This window comes from Eschrichtius robustus, chromosome 16 (assembly GCF_028021215.1).
Source record: "Eschrichtius robustus isolate mEscRob2 chromosome 16, mEscRob2.pri, whole genome shotgun sequence".
NCBI classification, from domain to species: domain Eukaryota; kingdom Metazoa; phylum Chordata; class Mammalia; order Artiodactyla; family Eschrichtiidae; genus Eschrichtius; species Eschrichtius robustus.
In genome coordinates this window covers 45,590,990-45,603,112 of record NC_090839.1, presented here as the reverse complement: position 1 = coordinate 45,603,112, position 12,123 = coordinate 45,590,990, and the positions used below count along the sequence as shown (strand labels likewise).

At 52.5% G+C, this 12,123-nt stretch overlaps 1 protein-coding gene across 1 annotated transcript in view; it reads right to left on the bottom strand.

Moving 5' to 3' along the window:
* APMAP (adipocyte plasma membrane associated protein) overlaps positions 1–11,033 on the bottom strand; it is a 28,373-nt gene extending 17,340 nt beyond the window's left edge. The window contains exons 1-2 of the mRNA XM_068565720.1: positions 10,882–11,033; positions 2,760–2,876 (exon numbers count right to left, since the gene is read on the bottom strand). Coding sequence (XP_068421821.1) covers positions 2,760–2,876; positions 10,882–10,973 — 209 coding nt within the window. The 5' untranslated portion in view covers positions 10,974–11,033. The remainder of the gene's footprint in view (positions 1–2,759; positions 2,877–10,881) is intronic.
* Between the last annotated feature and the right edge of the window lie 1,090 nt (positions 11,034–12,123).

Below are 12,123 nucleotides of genomic sequence, written 5' to 3'. Positions count from 1 at the left end.
CGCTGGGCGCAGAAGCATCAGGGAACAGCAGACCAGGAGGCCCAGCCCAGCACCTCGGACCGGCCCAGGTCCCATGGACTCGCATTAACTCATTAATTGTTAACTCCTATTCACTCGTGCTACTCCCCCTAACTTCAGTCACCACTTATGCTCAGTTTCCAATTTTATCCTGTTTCTCCCCATGGTTCCATCTGATCAGGATCACTCTTTCGTCTTCCTTCCGAGATCGAACTGATGAAATGTCCCCCCGACTGTGAGCTGTGAATATGTCTCACAAGCATGTGGCCAGGACATGGCCCATGGGCCCCAATTCAGCAGTGGTCACCGCAGCCTCCACCCACCACTTTGTGGAAGGACTCAGCTTCCATCCAGAAAGGAACAGAAACATTATTTTTCCTAAAAGGATAGGACTGTTTCTGCCATATTTAAACCATATTTTTCAGTTCCTGTAAAATTTAACATAAAAAACACTGTTTTAAAGAAGAGATTTTTGTGGCTATGATTTAAAAAACCAACAGGAATAGCAATTCTTCTAGCAACTGAAAGCTATTACTATTACTGTCAAAAGTATGCATTTTATTAGCAGGGTGAAACTGTAAAACTCAAAGATAATAAATAAATCGTAGCAACAAAGTGCTACAGGTGGTCAGGGATGTGAGGAGCAAATAGAAACACAAAAAATAAAACTCAGGCAAGGCCCACGGGAGACCTGCAGGGGAAGGAGAGAGACAGTGTCCCATGCCCCCTGACCCCTTCGGTAGGGAGACACACTGGGCTCCTCAGAGATGCTCAGGAAACCTTTGAGCCACCCCAACCCCTCTGGTTCCACGAGCAGACGCTCCTGTGCCGTGAGGACCACTGAGCTGATGCAAGTTTCCTGCGCCCGTGCCAACCACAGGTGACCACACCACTGTGCTCCCATCTCTCCACATGGAAAATGTACCCTGACGGACACTGGGCAACACCCTCCAGGAATCGGGATGTCACGTGTGTCGTGTCCACTAGTCCCCAATCTTCCTAACGAGGAAAAGAAGGCTGCTGTGCACAGCAGGATCTGGCCAAGTCTGGCAGCCTTCCCGGTGACTCTGCTCCCTAAGGACTGCCACCAACTGCATAACAAGCCACCCTGGAAGGGTCTCCCCTGGCCTTGCGCCCTCTGGGTCTGTCTGTCCTCTGTTTTCCTGAATCCCCTGCAGACAGAGCCCCCAGGACACCTCCGCCAACTGAGCCCCACCAGCACTGAGACTGCACCTCTCGCCCCAGTCGGTGGGTCTCCCCCTTCCTTGCTCATTTTGCTCTGAAGGGAGTTTTACAAAAGTCCTGTTTACTGCTGTCATCAGCACTTTTCCCCAAACCTCAGATCGTTCCCGTTCTCACCATCTGCCAGCCTTCTGCCTTCGTTCTGGCTTTGGGGGCCCACACCCCCAATGTGGGAGCCAGTCATTCCCTAACTCTGAGCCCTGGAGAGGCCCGTCAGCCACACCGGTTTCTCTGGGTTTCTCCTCACCCGGCACACCTACTCCACAGACAGGGCTCACTCTGCACAACCTCAACGCCTACCTGACCTCGCTCCCCTCCAGGCTGTCAGGACTTCACACCTTCTTTCCCCGAATTTCTTCACCACTCTGCACGATAAATGACCTCTACTGAGACCACAGGTCTTCGGTCACCGAAGCTCTAACCCTCCCTGCCCCCTCAGACGCCGGATGCTCACCTGCTCCCCGCTGCCTCCTCTCTCCAAGGCCAGCTCCCCAGCCCAGGTTTTGATCCCCAGCTGTGGACACAATTCATGCTCCCGCCTGGCCAACTGGATTATCCAGAAAGGCCCAGGCAGTCTGCATTTGGGGCAGGCTTAGCCGCATCCTTCTACACAGTGAGGGGGTCGGCAGGAGGGAACCCCTTGGAGAGGACGCCCAGCACACCACCCACTATGAAGCCTCAACTCTCACTCACAAACCACCAACGTGCTATTCAGTTGTACCTGTTAGATTCTCTCTATACCGAGACAGGGTTCTTATCTGAAGCTTTTAAGTCTTACATGAACTCACTCACAGTAAACTTCAGACAGCCTCATGACCCTGGGCGGTTCGGAGGGGAAACAAGAACTTACTGAAGCAGACTGCACAGCCCCTGATGTCATAAATAATCACACCAAGAGGAGCCTGGCTCTGCGTGACTGTAATTACAAATGTGAATACATTCACGAGACCCTGAGGTGTATACTATTTTTTCAAGTTATAATGGACTGCATTACCCACAGATCCCCACTGATCAAGGGTAACTTAGGAAAAATAGAACAGTAATTACAAGATTTACTAAAAATCAGCTACTTATAAATCCTTATTCCAGCAAACATACTTGTGACTGCTGAACAAATAGCACTTATCAATAAAAAAAAAAATCAGCTACTTAAAAAATTTAAAGAAGGCAACTTGAACTTAACCTTCGTTTATGTGTGCTTTTGACACTTCAAATGAATTCAGGTTAATCATCTCTAACACTTAAGCTTCTCTTGTTTGGGATTTTCCTGGTTTTTAATTTTGGTTTGTACAGTTTTGTTTTTAAAACAGTAACACGGATAATACTGTACAACATCTAACTTAACATGAAACACAGGCACTAAAGAAATCACAAATCTGTTTCCCCTAATAACCTACCTTTCAGAGCAGGTTGGTTTATCAGTCGAGAAGTCGTTTCAGCCCGTTTACTATATTTTGTCAAGCAGCACCCCCAGCCCCCCAAGCTGTGCAGCAGCTCACCTGAGAGGCTGCGGGTCTATGGGAGAGTCCAGCAGCATCATGGCGCCGAGCAGGGGGACGGTGAGGAACACAGCCAGCATCAGGAAGGTGGCTCGGAACACTCTGCCGCTGAAGGAGCTGCCAGAGACAAAGCACACGAAGGCACCGGGCAGGGCTCAGGCGGAGTGGCCGCAGTCTCGGCCCTCTGGGCAGGGGCAGCCCTCCCGCCCGGCCTGCCCGCCACCACCTCCATGCCAGTGACTGAAGGTCAGCAGTGTCTGCACTCCATGCCCTTGCTCTTTTGTTAACTTTTCAGCGTATGGGACACTCTTCTCGGTTACTTCCCAGGTAGTCTGCTAAACTGTATCTTGGATCCTCGAGCAGAGGTTAAAAGTGGGCAAACCCAAAGAACTGATGGGCACAAAGTGACAGAGGAGAGTGGCGCTGAGGCAAGGAGCCACCCTCATCCACGGGGAAGACAGCGTCCCTCAGCCACCACCTCTGGCCACCTGGACTCAAAGAAGCAACGCTCAGAGACAAACTCAAGAAGGAAACAGGGCTTCCCTGGTGGCACGGTGGTTAAGAATCCGCCCGCCAATGCAGGGGACACAGGTTCGAGCCCTGGTCCGGGAAGATCCCATGTGCCACAGAGCAACTAAGCCCGTGTGCCACAACGACTGAGCCCAAGTGCCACAACTACTAAAGCCCACGCGCCTAGAGCCCGTGCTCCGCAACAAGAGAAGCCACTGCAATAAGAAGCCCACGCACCGCAACAGCCCTCCCTCGCCGCAACCAGAGAAAGGCCGCGTGCAGCAACGAAGACCCAACACAGCCAAAAATAATAAATAAATAAATAAAATTAATTAAGTAATTAAAAAAAAAAAAAAAAAAGGAAACAGAAGCAGAACGTCCTGAGCATCCAACCCCCAACCATTTTGGGCATCGCACCTCTAAGAGCTCAAGAGGTGACCCCAGCTCTTCTGCCTGGGAGAAGCCTGACAGATACAGACAGTTAGAGAACCTACAAAATCACACCTCCAGGCCATTACTGCGAAAGCCGTGGGGAGACCTGACAGTGCCCTGGGACCTCTAGCGAAGCATGGGGACAAATGACCACTGGGGACTGAAACTCCTCTCCAACAATCTTCACACACATCCTCACTCACCCTGGACCAGAGAGCACGTGAAGCCTCCTGCTATGAAATAAACTGCCCAGCATCACTGTTTCCTTGCATCAGGGTATTCAAATTCACTGAACACCTGAAATCAAGAGTAACTTAAAGCAAATTAAAATCATGAGCTCCTAAAGTGGAAAATCTTTTTCTACCAAAAAAAGTTGACTTGAAAAAAATCAGGACTCACACTTAACAAAGCAACTTGACGTGAGGGCAATGTTTCACTTGACTTTTGACAAGATGGTTTCAATGTAAAATGCAGAAATGTGGGGGCCTGGGTGCCAGCCCCAACTGTCCCAACTACAGCCACGCCACTTCAGGTGAGCTACTGCACCCCGAAGCCCACGGTTCCCCACTGTGACTCGGGGTTTGCGGCAGAGTAACCTCAAAGTCCTACCCGGTTCTGAACACTCATGATTTTAATAAGCAAATAAGGCAGAAAACAAATCGCTCTGCTTCTACTGAGGGTAGGTGGAAATGAAAGAATGACAGAGTGCCCCCTGCAGACACATGGACAGCATGCTGAAGTGCCTGAATCCTGCCCTCAGTCTAAACAGGAGGAACAGACTGTCCTTAGAGCTGCCAGGAGGAACGTGGTGGCCCTGCTGATACCTTGGTTTCAGCAAAGTGAGACTGTGCATGACTCCCGAGCCCGAAACTGTGAGAGAATCAATTTGTGTTGTTTACATTAAGTGTGTGGTTGCTTGTCATGGCGGCCACAGAAAACTAATACAGTTTTTTTTTTTTATTTATTTATTTTATTTTATTATTTATTTTTGGCTGCGTTGGGTCTTCGTTCCTGCGTGCAGGCTTTCTCTAGTTGCGGAGAGCGGGTGCTACTCTTCATTGTGGTGCGCGAGCTTCTCGTTGCTGTGGCTTGTCTTTGTTACGGAGCACAGGCTCCAGGCGTGCGGGCTTCAGTAGTTGTGGCATGTGGGCTCAGTAGCTGCGGCTCACCAGCTCTAGAGCGCAGGCTCAGTAGCTGTGGCACACGGCTTAGGTGCTCCGCGGCATATGGGATCTTCCCGGACCACGGCTCGAACCCGTGTCCCCTGCATTGGCAGGCGATTTCTTAACCACTGAGCCACCAGGGAAGTCCTAATACAGTTTTCTAATTAAACTAAATCTGTTACCTGGAAATGGGGCGCTGCTATAACAAATACCTAAAAATGAGGAAGTAGCTCTGGAATCGAGCTGTAGGTGGAGGATGAAAGAATCACGAGGAGCAGGATAGAAAAGGTCTAGATTTCCTCGAACTGACTGTTGTTAGAAACACGGACCTTAAAGACTCTGCTGGCAAGGGCTCAGGACGAAGTGAGAACAGACTGTGAGCTGAAACACGGACACGGAAGGCACTGCTGGTGAGACCTCAGGAGGATGCCAGGACAAGGACCAGACCTGGAGGAAAGCAGACCTTGTCATGCAGCAGCAGAGAGCCAGGCTGACTGTGTCCCACAGTGAGGGGGACAGCACACCTGTACCTGACGAGCCGGGACACCTCCAAGCAGAACTGAGGTGCACCTGTACCTTCATGCACAGGGGACAGTGCTGACCTTTGACACTTCCCTTCTGCTAATGAGTGTCCCAAACTGCGCCTATTTTCCCTCTAATAACCTCCAAAAAGCGAGTTTTGTTCCTAACCCCCTTTTCACATGGGGTTGAGGACGCACCCCCAGCAGATGAAATGCCGAGTTGCCAGGCTCCTGGCAGAAGACAGGTGACCAGGAAGGGAAAATCAGGCAACCCCTCCCTCCCAGGCCAGTCTCCAAACCCCATTAGCCTTCTTCTATCATGACTGACTCACGTGGTCAAGGGTACAAGAACAGAGAGTATGCAGTGCACACGTGGCACAGATCAGCACTGACCACCAGACACAACAGCAGGCGGGCTCGACCTGAGAGGCCTGCGACGGGCAAGGAGCAAGGGCCCCGAAAAGGGTGACGACAAAGACAGTGAAAACAAGAGGCGCCATGCAACGTGCTCAGGAGGGTGACCGGGCGGAACTGGACCGTCCGCTCCAGGACGAGGGAAGCAGATGGGGCACGGTGGCCGGAGCACGGCCCACTGCCAGAAGGATGAGACCAAGGGCCAGGTCTGACCCCAAGCCCACAGTCACTGCTAGCAACGCCACCTGCTGAGGACAGGAGGAAACGCCTTGACCTGGAGCCTGGAGTAGCATTTGAAACACTCTGCACAAGCTGACTGTGTCTGCCCTTCTTGGCGTTTCGGGTGAATGGAACTACCGGTGTGGCCTCTGTGAGCCACTCCCTGTGCTCAACATGACGTGTCCGGCTTCATCCAAGCTGCAGCACGTGTCAGCACCTCCTGCCAACGTTTATCCGCTCATCTGCTAACGGACACTTGGTGGGAGGGGAGACGGGGAGTGATTACTTAATGGGAACAAGGAGTTTCATAGGACGAGGAAAAGTTTTGAAACCAGAGTGGTGGTTGCCCAACACTAAACATCACTGAACCGTACACTCTGAGGTGGTTCCCTTTATTTTATGTGAATTTCACCTCAAAAAAAGTTAACGGTGATGAAAATATTCTTAACTTAGACTGTGATGACTGTTGCAAATCTCTCTGAATAAACTAAAAACCCCTGAATTGGACATTCTAAACTGGTGAATGATGGTATGTGAATTACACCTCAACAAAGATGTCAAGAAAGTAAACAAAGTCAGTGACCAACTCTGCAAACCGCCCGTCCAGAGGCTGGGACATGCATCACTCACTCGGTGCCCAGTCTGTCAGTGTGATGGCCACAGCCAGTGTCTGCACAGCAAGAGGGCATCTGCAAGGGCGCAGGGCAGGAATGACTTGGTCCTGTGGTTCCTTTAAAAGTGGAGTCCCAAAGAGCGGGCCACACGACACCGCACAAACCCTTCCGCAGGGCCCCCACAAAGAAGGACGGGCCGTCCTGTAAAGGGGGCTGATGTAATCCCCCTACCCCCGGCCCCTGCTCCTCAGGGGAAGCTGCCTTGTGCAAATTCACCAACGAAAACGGTGACACTGGCCAAAGCGCCCCTTTTCCTTAACGAACACTATTCCACATAAAACAGATCCTTCCCATCTATCTCGGACTCTATATTGTTAACTCTCCTTTTCTACACTGTTGTGTACATTTGAAAATCTTAATTTAGGAATGTGATTTAGAGCTTGTGGCAGCGTGCTTGAAGACCTGGTTGCCCCTTCCTACGACGGGGAAAACGAGGAGTCCAGCCAGGACAGAAGGCAACTGCATACAGCTAGAAAGGCGGCCGGAACTCAGACAAAGGCCTGTGTCCACACAGCCCATCCCTGCCGGGGACCCAGCCAGCCCCCTCTTACAATGAGAGTATAAAGAACTGGAGAAGAACTTGGAGGCCACCCAGCCCAGTGCTCCTGAGGGGGGTACCTCCCCTGGGGCAGCTGTAAACAAGGCCCAAGATTCTGTCTGGCAGGTTCAAGCCCCCCAGTTGTGCCTGATGTGCGGCCGGACACCGCTGACCTGATCCAAACCCCTCCCCAGTGAAAGAAGTCCATCAACACCCTGGCTGACCGCCGGCCAGCCCCTTTGGAAAGTTCTGCACAGGGTCAAGTTTTAGAAACAGCAGCTCGGCCCCAGGCTGTTTAATTCCTCACTGCAGGCTGAGACACCTTAGCTCAAAAGGCCCATCAGCGCCAAACTCCAACTTTACATATCCAATTACTTTAAAAATAGCCCAAACACAAATTTTTAGCCATTTAGAGCCTGCCTGCTTTGCATTCTCTGTGAAACCTCACCAGACAGCTATTACCCATCGATAAAACAGAGCCTCGCCTCTCCCACCCCACTCCTGCCCTTGGAGCTCTCTGACCACCTGCCTTGACCCGGGAGCCTCTCTCATCCCCTCCCCCGTGAGATTCCCCCACACGCAAACCCGTCAGTGTCACCCACGAAGCTCATGTGGCTGCTGCCACCCCACAGTCACATCACTTTCCTTCATCAGCCCCAGCATCCCTCAAACCCGCTCCATAACACCAAAAAGGGACTAAATTTTTAATTTTGGTTCATTTTAGTTAATTTAGACTTAAGTAGCTACATGTGGCCAAGTGGCTGCCACATCAGACAGCACCACTTGGGAGCCCACAAGCATTTAATGACCACCTCCCTACACGGCAGGCATGCCAGGCCCCATCAAGTTCCCGCCCTCCGTGCATCCTGGTGTAAACACGGCCCACCAGGGAGTGACAAGCACACAGGGGAACAGTACGGCAGGTCGGGCAGAGGTTGGGGAGGGCTCGAAACCCATGAGCTCTGCCCAGAAACTTCAGGAGAAACCACTGGGCAGAGCCATGCAGCCGAGGACACACAGGACTCAACGAGCTCTCGGCACAGGCGAGAGCTGCACTCCCCTGGGCACTGAGCCTGTAACTGCTGGGTGCACAGGTCCTGGGGGTGAGGTCGGAGGGCTTCCCACCCAGGCTCTGGGCACATGGTTGTTTTAGCCCAAGGTTCATTAACTCTTTGGCAGGTCCACCTCACCGCCAGCTCCTGTGAACTCACAGTCAGCCACAGTTCTGCCTCTCCTGCACGGCTGCCCCCACCGCACACCTGCCCTGCGTCCACTCAAATAAAGGACCCTCCATTCATCCGACAAAGTGCTGCACGTGCCCATCCTACTCTCCTTCCCAATCTGGGCTGACACATCCCGGAAGGCCAGCAACTTTCCTCCCAGGTGCCATCTGGGAAATCAACTTGTTTGCCCCAACCTCTACACCTGCACCCTGAAATTTCCTACAGTCTCTAAGGCAAGAGAGCGATCACAGTGACGCAACAGGATTTGACAACTACCATCGGCTCAGCCAGGACTTACAAAATCCTGTTGCAGCACCACCCAAATGCGGCGGAGGGCGTTCTCTAACCACTTCTGCACACAGGACATCAGGGCCTTGAGTCGCAGAAAGAAGTCCTGACCAACAGACTCAGTGAGATCAAAAAAGACCTGTGATTTTTATGGAAAACCTGTTAGGCCCAAATCCAGGGGAGACTGGAACCCAAGGTGCCAAGGTGATACCTGGAACCTGAGAGTCACACACAACTCTTCTCAATGCTTCTCACTGTCCAGCGGCCAATTCTGTCCTTCATTCATTTTCATGTCACTTGTGACTCCATTCCTCTGTAACTTTACATAAACCACGTCACTCACAGAGACCTCAAAGACCTCATCAGGAAAAGAGAGCTAATGCCACCTTTCATGCCAAGAGTCAGGAGACTGAGCAAGGTATCGCTCAATGTCCTGTCCACCGAAATCTATTGTCCTGCTTCTGTTAACTGAACAGTATGTCCTTCAAGGCTTCCTTTACTCTGTTCAGCACGTCTGAAGTTTACTCTATCATCATCACGTTTCTACTTCCTTCAAATTCCTTTACTTCACCCATTATACACAACGTTTTCCCGTCTTAGGGTGAACCCTCAACTTTTAAGGTAATTCAAGATGACAATCAGATGAACTACTAGAAACCACCACAAAGAAGTGAAAAATAGAGAAGAACTGCATGATAAAAATAAGAAAAAACTAAAGAATTACAATATACACATAGGAAAGAAGGTGGGTGACAGGAAAGAGACTGTTACAAAGATACAGAAGAAGAGCAAAGAAGAGAAAGAGGGAAACATAGGAAAGCCAAGAAAATGTCTTAAATCAACACAGTGCAAAAGGCACCCAGGGAAAGACCAGCAACAGGTGAGGACTTTGGAACATTCGATTAACCCTACCATTAAGGAAGAAACCCCCAGAGAAACTGAAAAACAATTGAATTAACTCTGCCCTGGGGCCTGGAGTGCCTGGGGGAGCCCAGCTGAGAGTTGGGCCCATGGAACGAGTGCCCTCGGGCACTCTATGCCCTGCACCTCCAGACAGACCCGGGCCAGCTGCTTCCTGGTCTCCTGGGCATGAGTGTGTAGAGACTCGGTGTTGGCACAGTTTCTGGACCACAGCACTGTCAGTCGGATCATGTCTACTCTAAAGGCTCCTAAGTAATCACCAGATGATTTCACAACACCCGCAGTCAAAAAGGCGTCCAACCTGTCCTGGTTCGCCCTGGGTCAGCACTTAAGAGTCCCACGTCCTAAAGTCCAAGGCAAACCAGGCAAGCTGATCGCCCTACAGTGAGGGCTATATACGGAACATATATCCGACCTTTCCACTGATCCCGAGACTCATATTATTGAAAACTCTCCATGAATCTCCTTTCTAGAGCCCAAACGCTCCTCTCTGCTATGTCTCTCCTTCAAATGTGTTCCTCTCATTGTCATCAGGGAATAAATTCGGTCTCTCTCGGCAAAAGCTGTCCCGCATTCAGTATGTACCGCACCCGCTGGCACTCCAAGAAATATTCCCAATATTTCTATCAACATATAAGTCAATCAGTTCCACACTTTGAGCTTGGTCTGTGTGGGGCCTCTTGGTTCTTCCTAAAAATCCAAAGTTAGGACACTCAGGGCATAAAGTTAAGAGGAGAATTTTAAGAATTTTAAAGGCTTATGCTTCAGTTTTTAGCTAACAAAGCAAAGCATATTTAAATTCCGGAAGGGTGGGAAAAGAAGCGAGACCAAAGACCTGAGATTTCCTTTATTAGGCACCAACAACGACAGTACCCTATGCATCTCCGTCCCTACCAGGAAAATGTGCAAGGCTGGACCCTCACAAAAACTGCCCAACAACGTCCCTTCTGCTCCCCGTTCTTCCTGAAGGCGCGGAAAGAAGGGCAGGTGCGGAGGCCCTCTCCGCGCGCCCCGGGCTGCTCCGCAGAAGTCCCCACGGGAAAGTGCGGCCGGGCCGGGGGAAGGGGGGCCCGGGAGCCGGGCAATGACCGAAGGGCCGCAGGTGCACCGCGCGGCGAGAGCCCGCTTCCTCCCGTGAAGCCAGGCCCCCGGGGACTAAACGAGGCGCTCGCCGCTGTCACCGCCTCGGGGTCACGGTCCCGCTCCGGGCCCGGCCTACCTGCCGCCCTTGGCCTCCGGGACCCGGGCATCGTCCGTGACGACCTGCGGCCGCACGGCCCGGCGCTGCCGCAGCCCATCCGCCTCGCTCATGGCGCCCGCGTGCCTGCTGCCTGAGTCCCGTCCCCCCTGCCTCCGGCCAGGCGCGCGGAAGTGACGAACAGGCCCCGCCTCCCTCCTCGGCCGCGCGCGGAAGTGACTTGGGCCCCGCCCCTTCCGGCCGCCGGGGCGGGCGTTGCTGCAAGGCGCTTCTCAGCGAGTCCGAGCCAGGGCGCCATCCCGGCGGCGGTTTCTGCGGTCTGCATCGCCGCGTCCTCGCCAGCCGTCCCAGCCTTTCACGTCCGGTCTGACCTCGAGGCGGGGCCCACCAAGAATCCCGTGGCCGTTTCCTAACCGATGGGGTTAAGGGGAAAACGCGCCGGAAAAGGGCAGCCGGCCGTGTTCGCCGTTGTGTCGGTCACAGCGACGTTGGGCGGTTTGTAAGCGTGTGGACGGAGCTGTCGCCAGGAGCGGCGGACAAGCCGAGGGCCGCGCCCGCCGACGGACCCAGGCGATCTCCTCCCGGAAGAGCCGAGTCTAGCCGGTCGTCGTGAGACACTGTGGGGTTTTAATGAGGAATTTTGCCGAAGGAGACCAACGGGCTCGTGAGGGCGTCCGGCAGATGACGGAGCTGAAGTTGGATGGGATTGGGGAAGACACTGGGAGGAGGCTTTCCCGGCAGAGGAAACCGGCTCCTGTTACTGTGCAGCGTCTCCAGAAAAACCCACTCAAAATGAAACCCTGAGAATCGATTTCCTTCCTACTAGGCAAGGCGGTCCCCAGGCCAGTGTGCCACGGCCTTTCTGGGTGCTCAAGGGCACCGGACTCCCACCCAACTGTCCCCAAGAAAAGCTCGGAAGACCCAGCGTGGGGGAATGAAGATTCCTTGTGTGAATCCAGGTCGGCAGGGTCCTAGATTATAGTTCAGGCCTTGGCAACATCTTACTTCATTCACTGCGGGATGCAGCCAGTACAGCTGCTCTGCCAGGGATGGTTTTAACAGCGCTGCATGATCGGCCCCTTCCTACCTGTCTGGAGTATCCCTGCCCTGAATCCTGTGTTTCACACACTCAGGATTGCTTGCTATTTCTAATTCTGTGCCTCCCTGCCTTGGTCCTTATTGTTCCTTCTCTCTGTGATAATGCTTTCCTTCACCTCCACTTGGTCAAACCGGTTTTATCATTCAGGACCCACTTCATTTGCT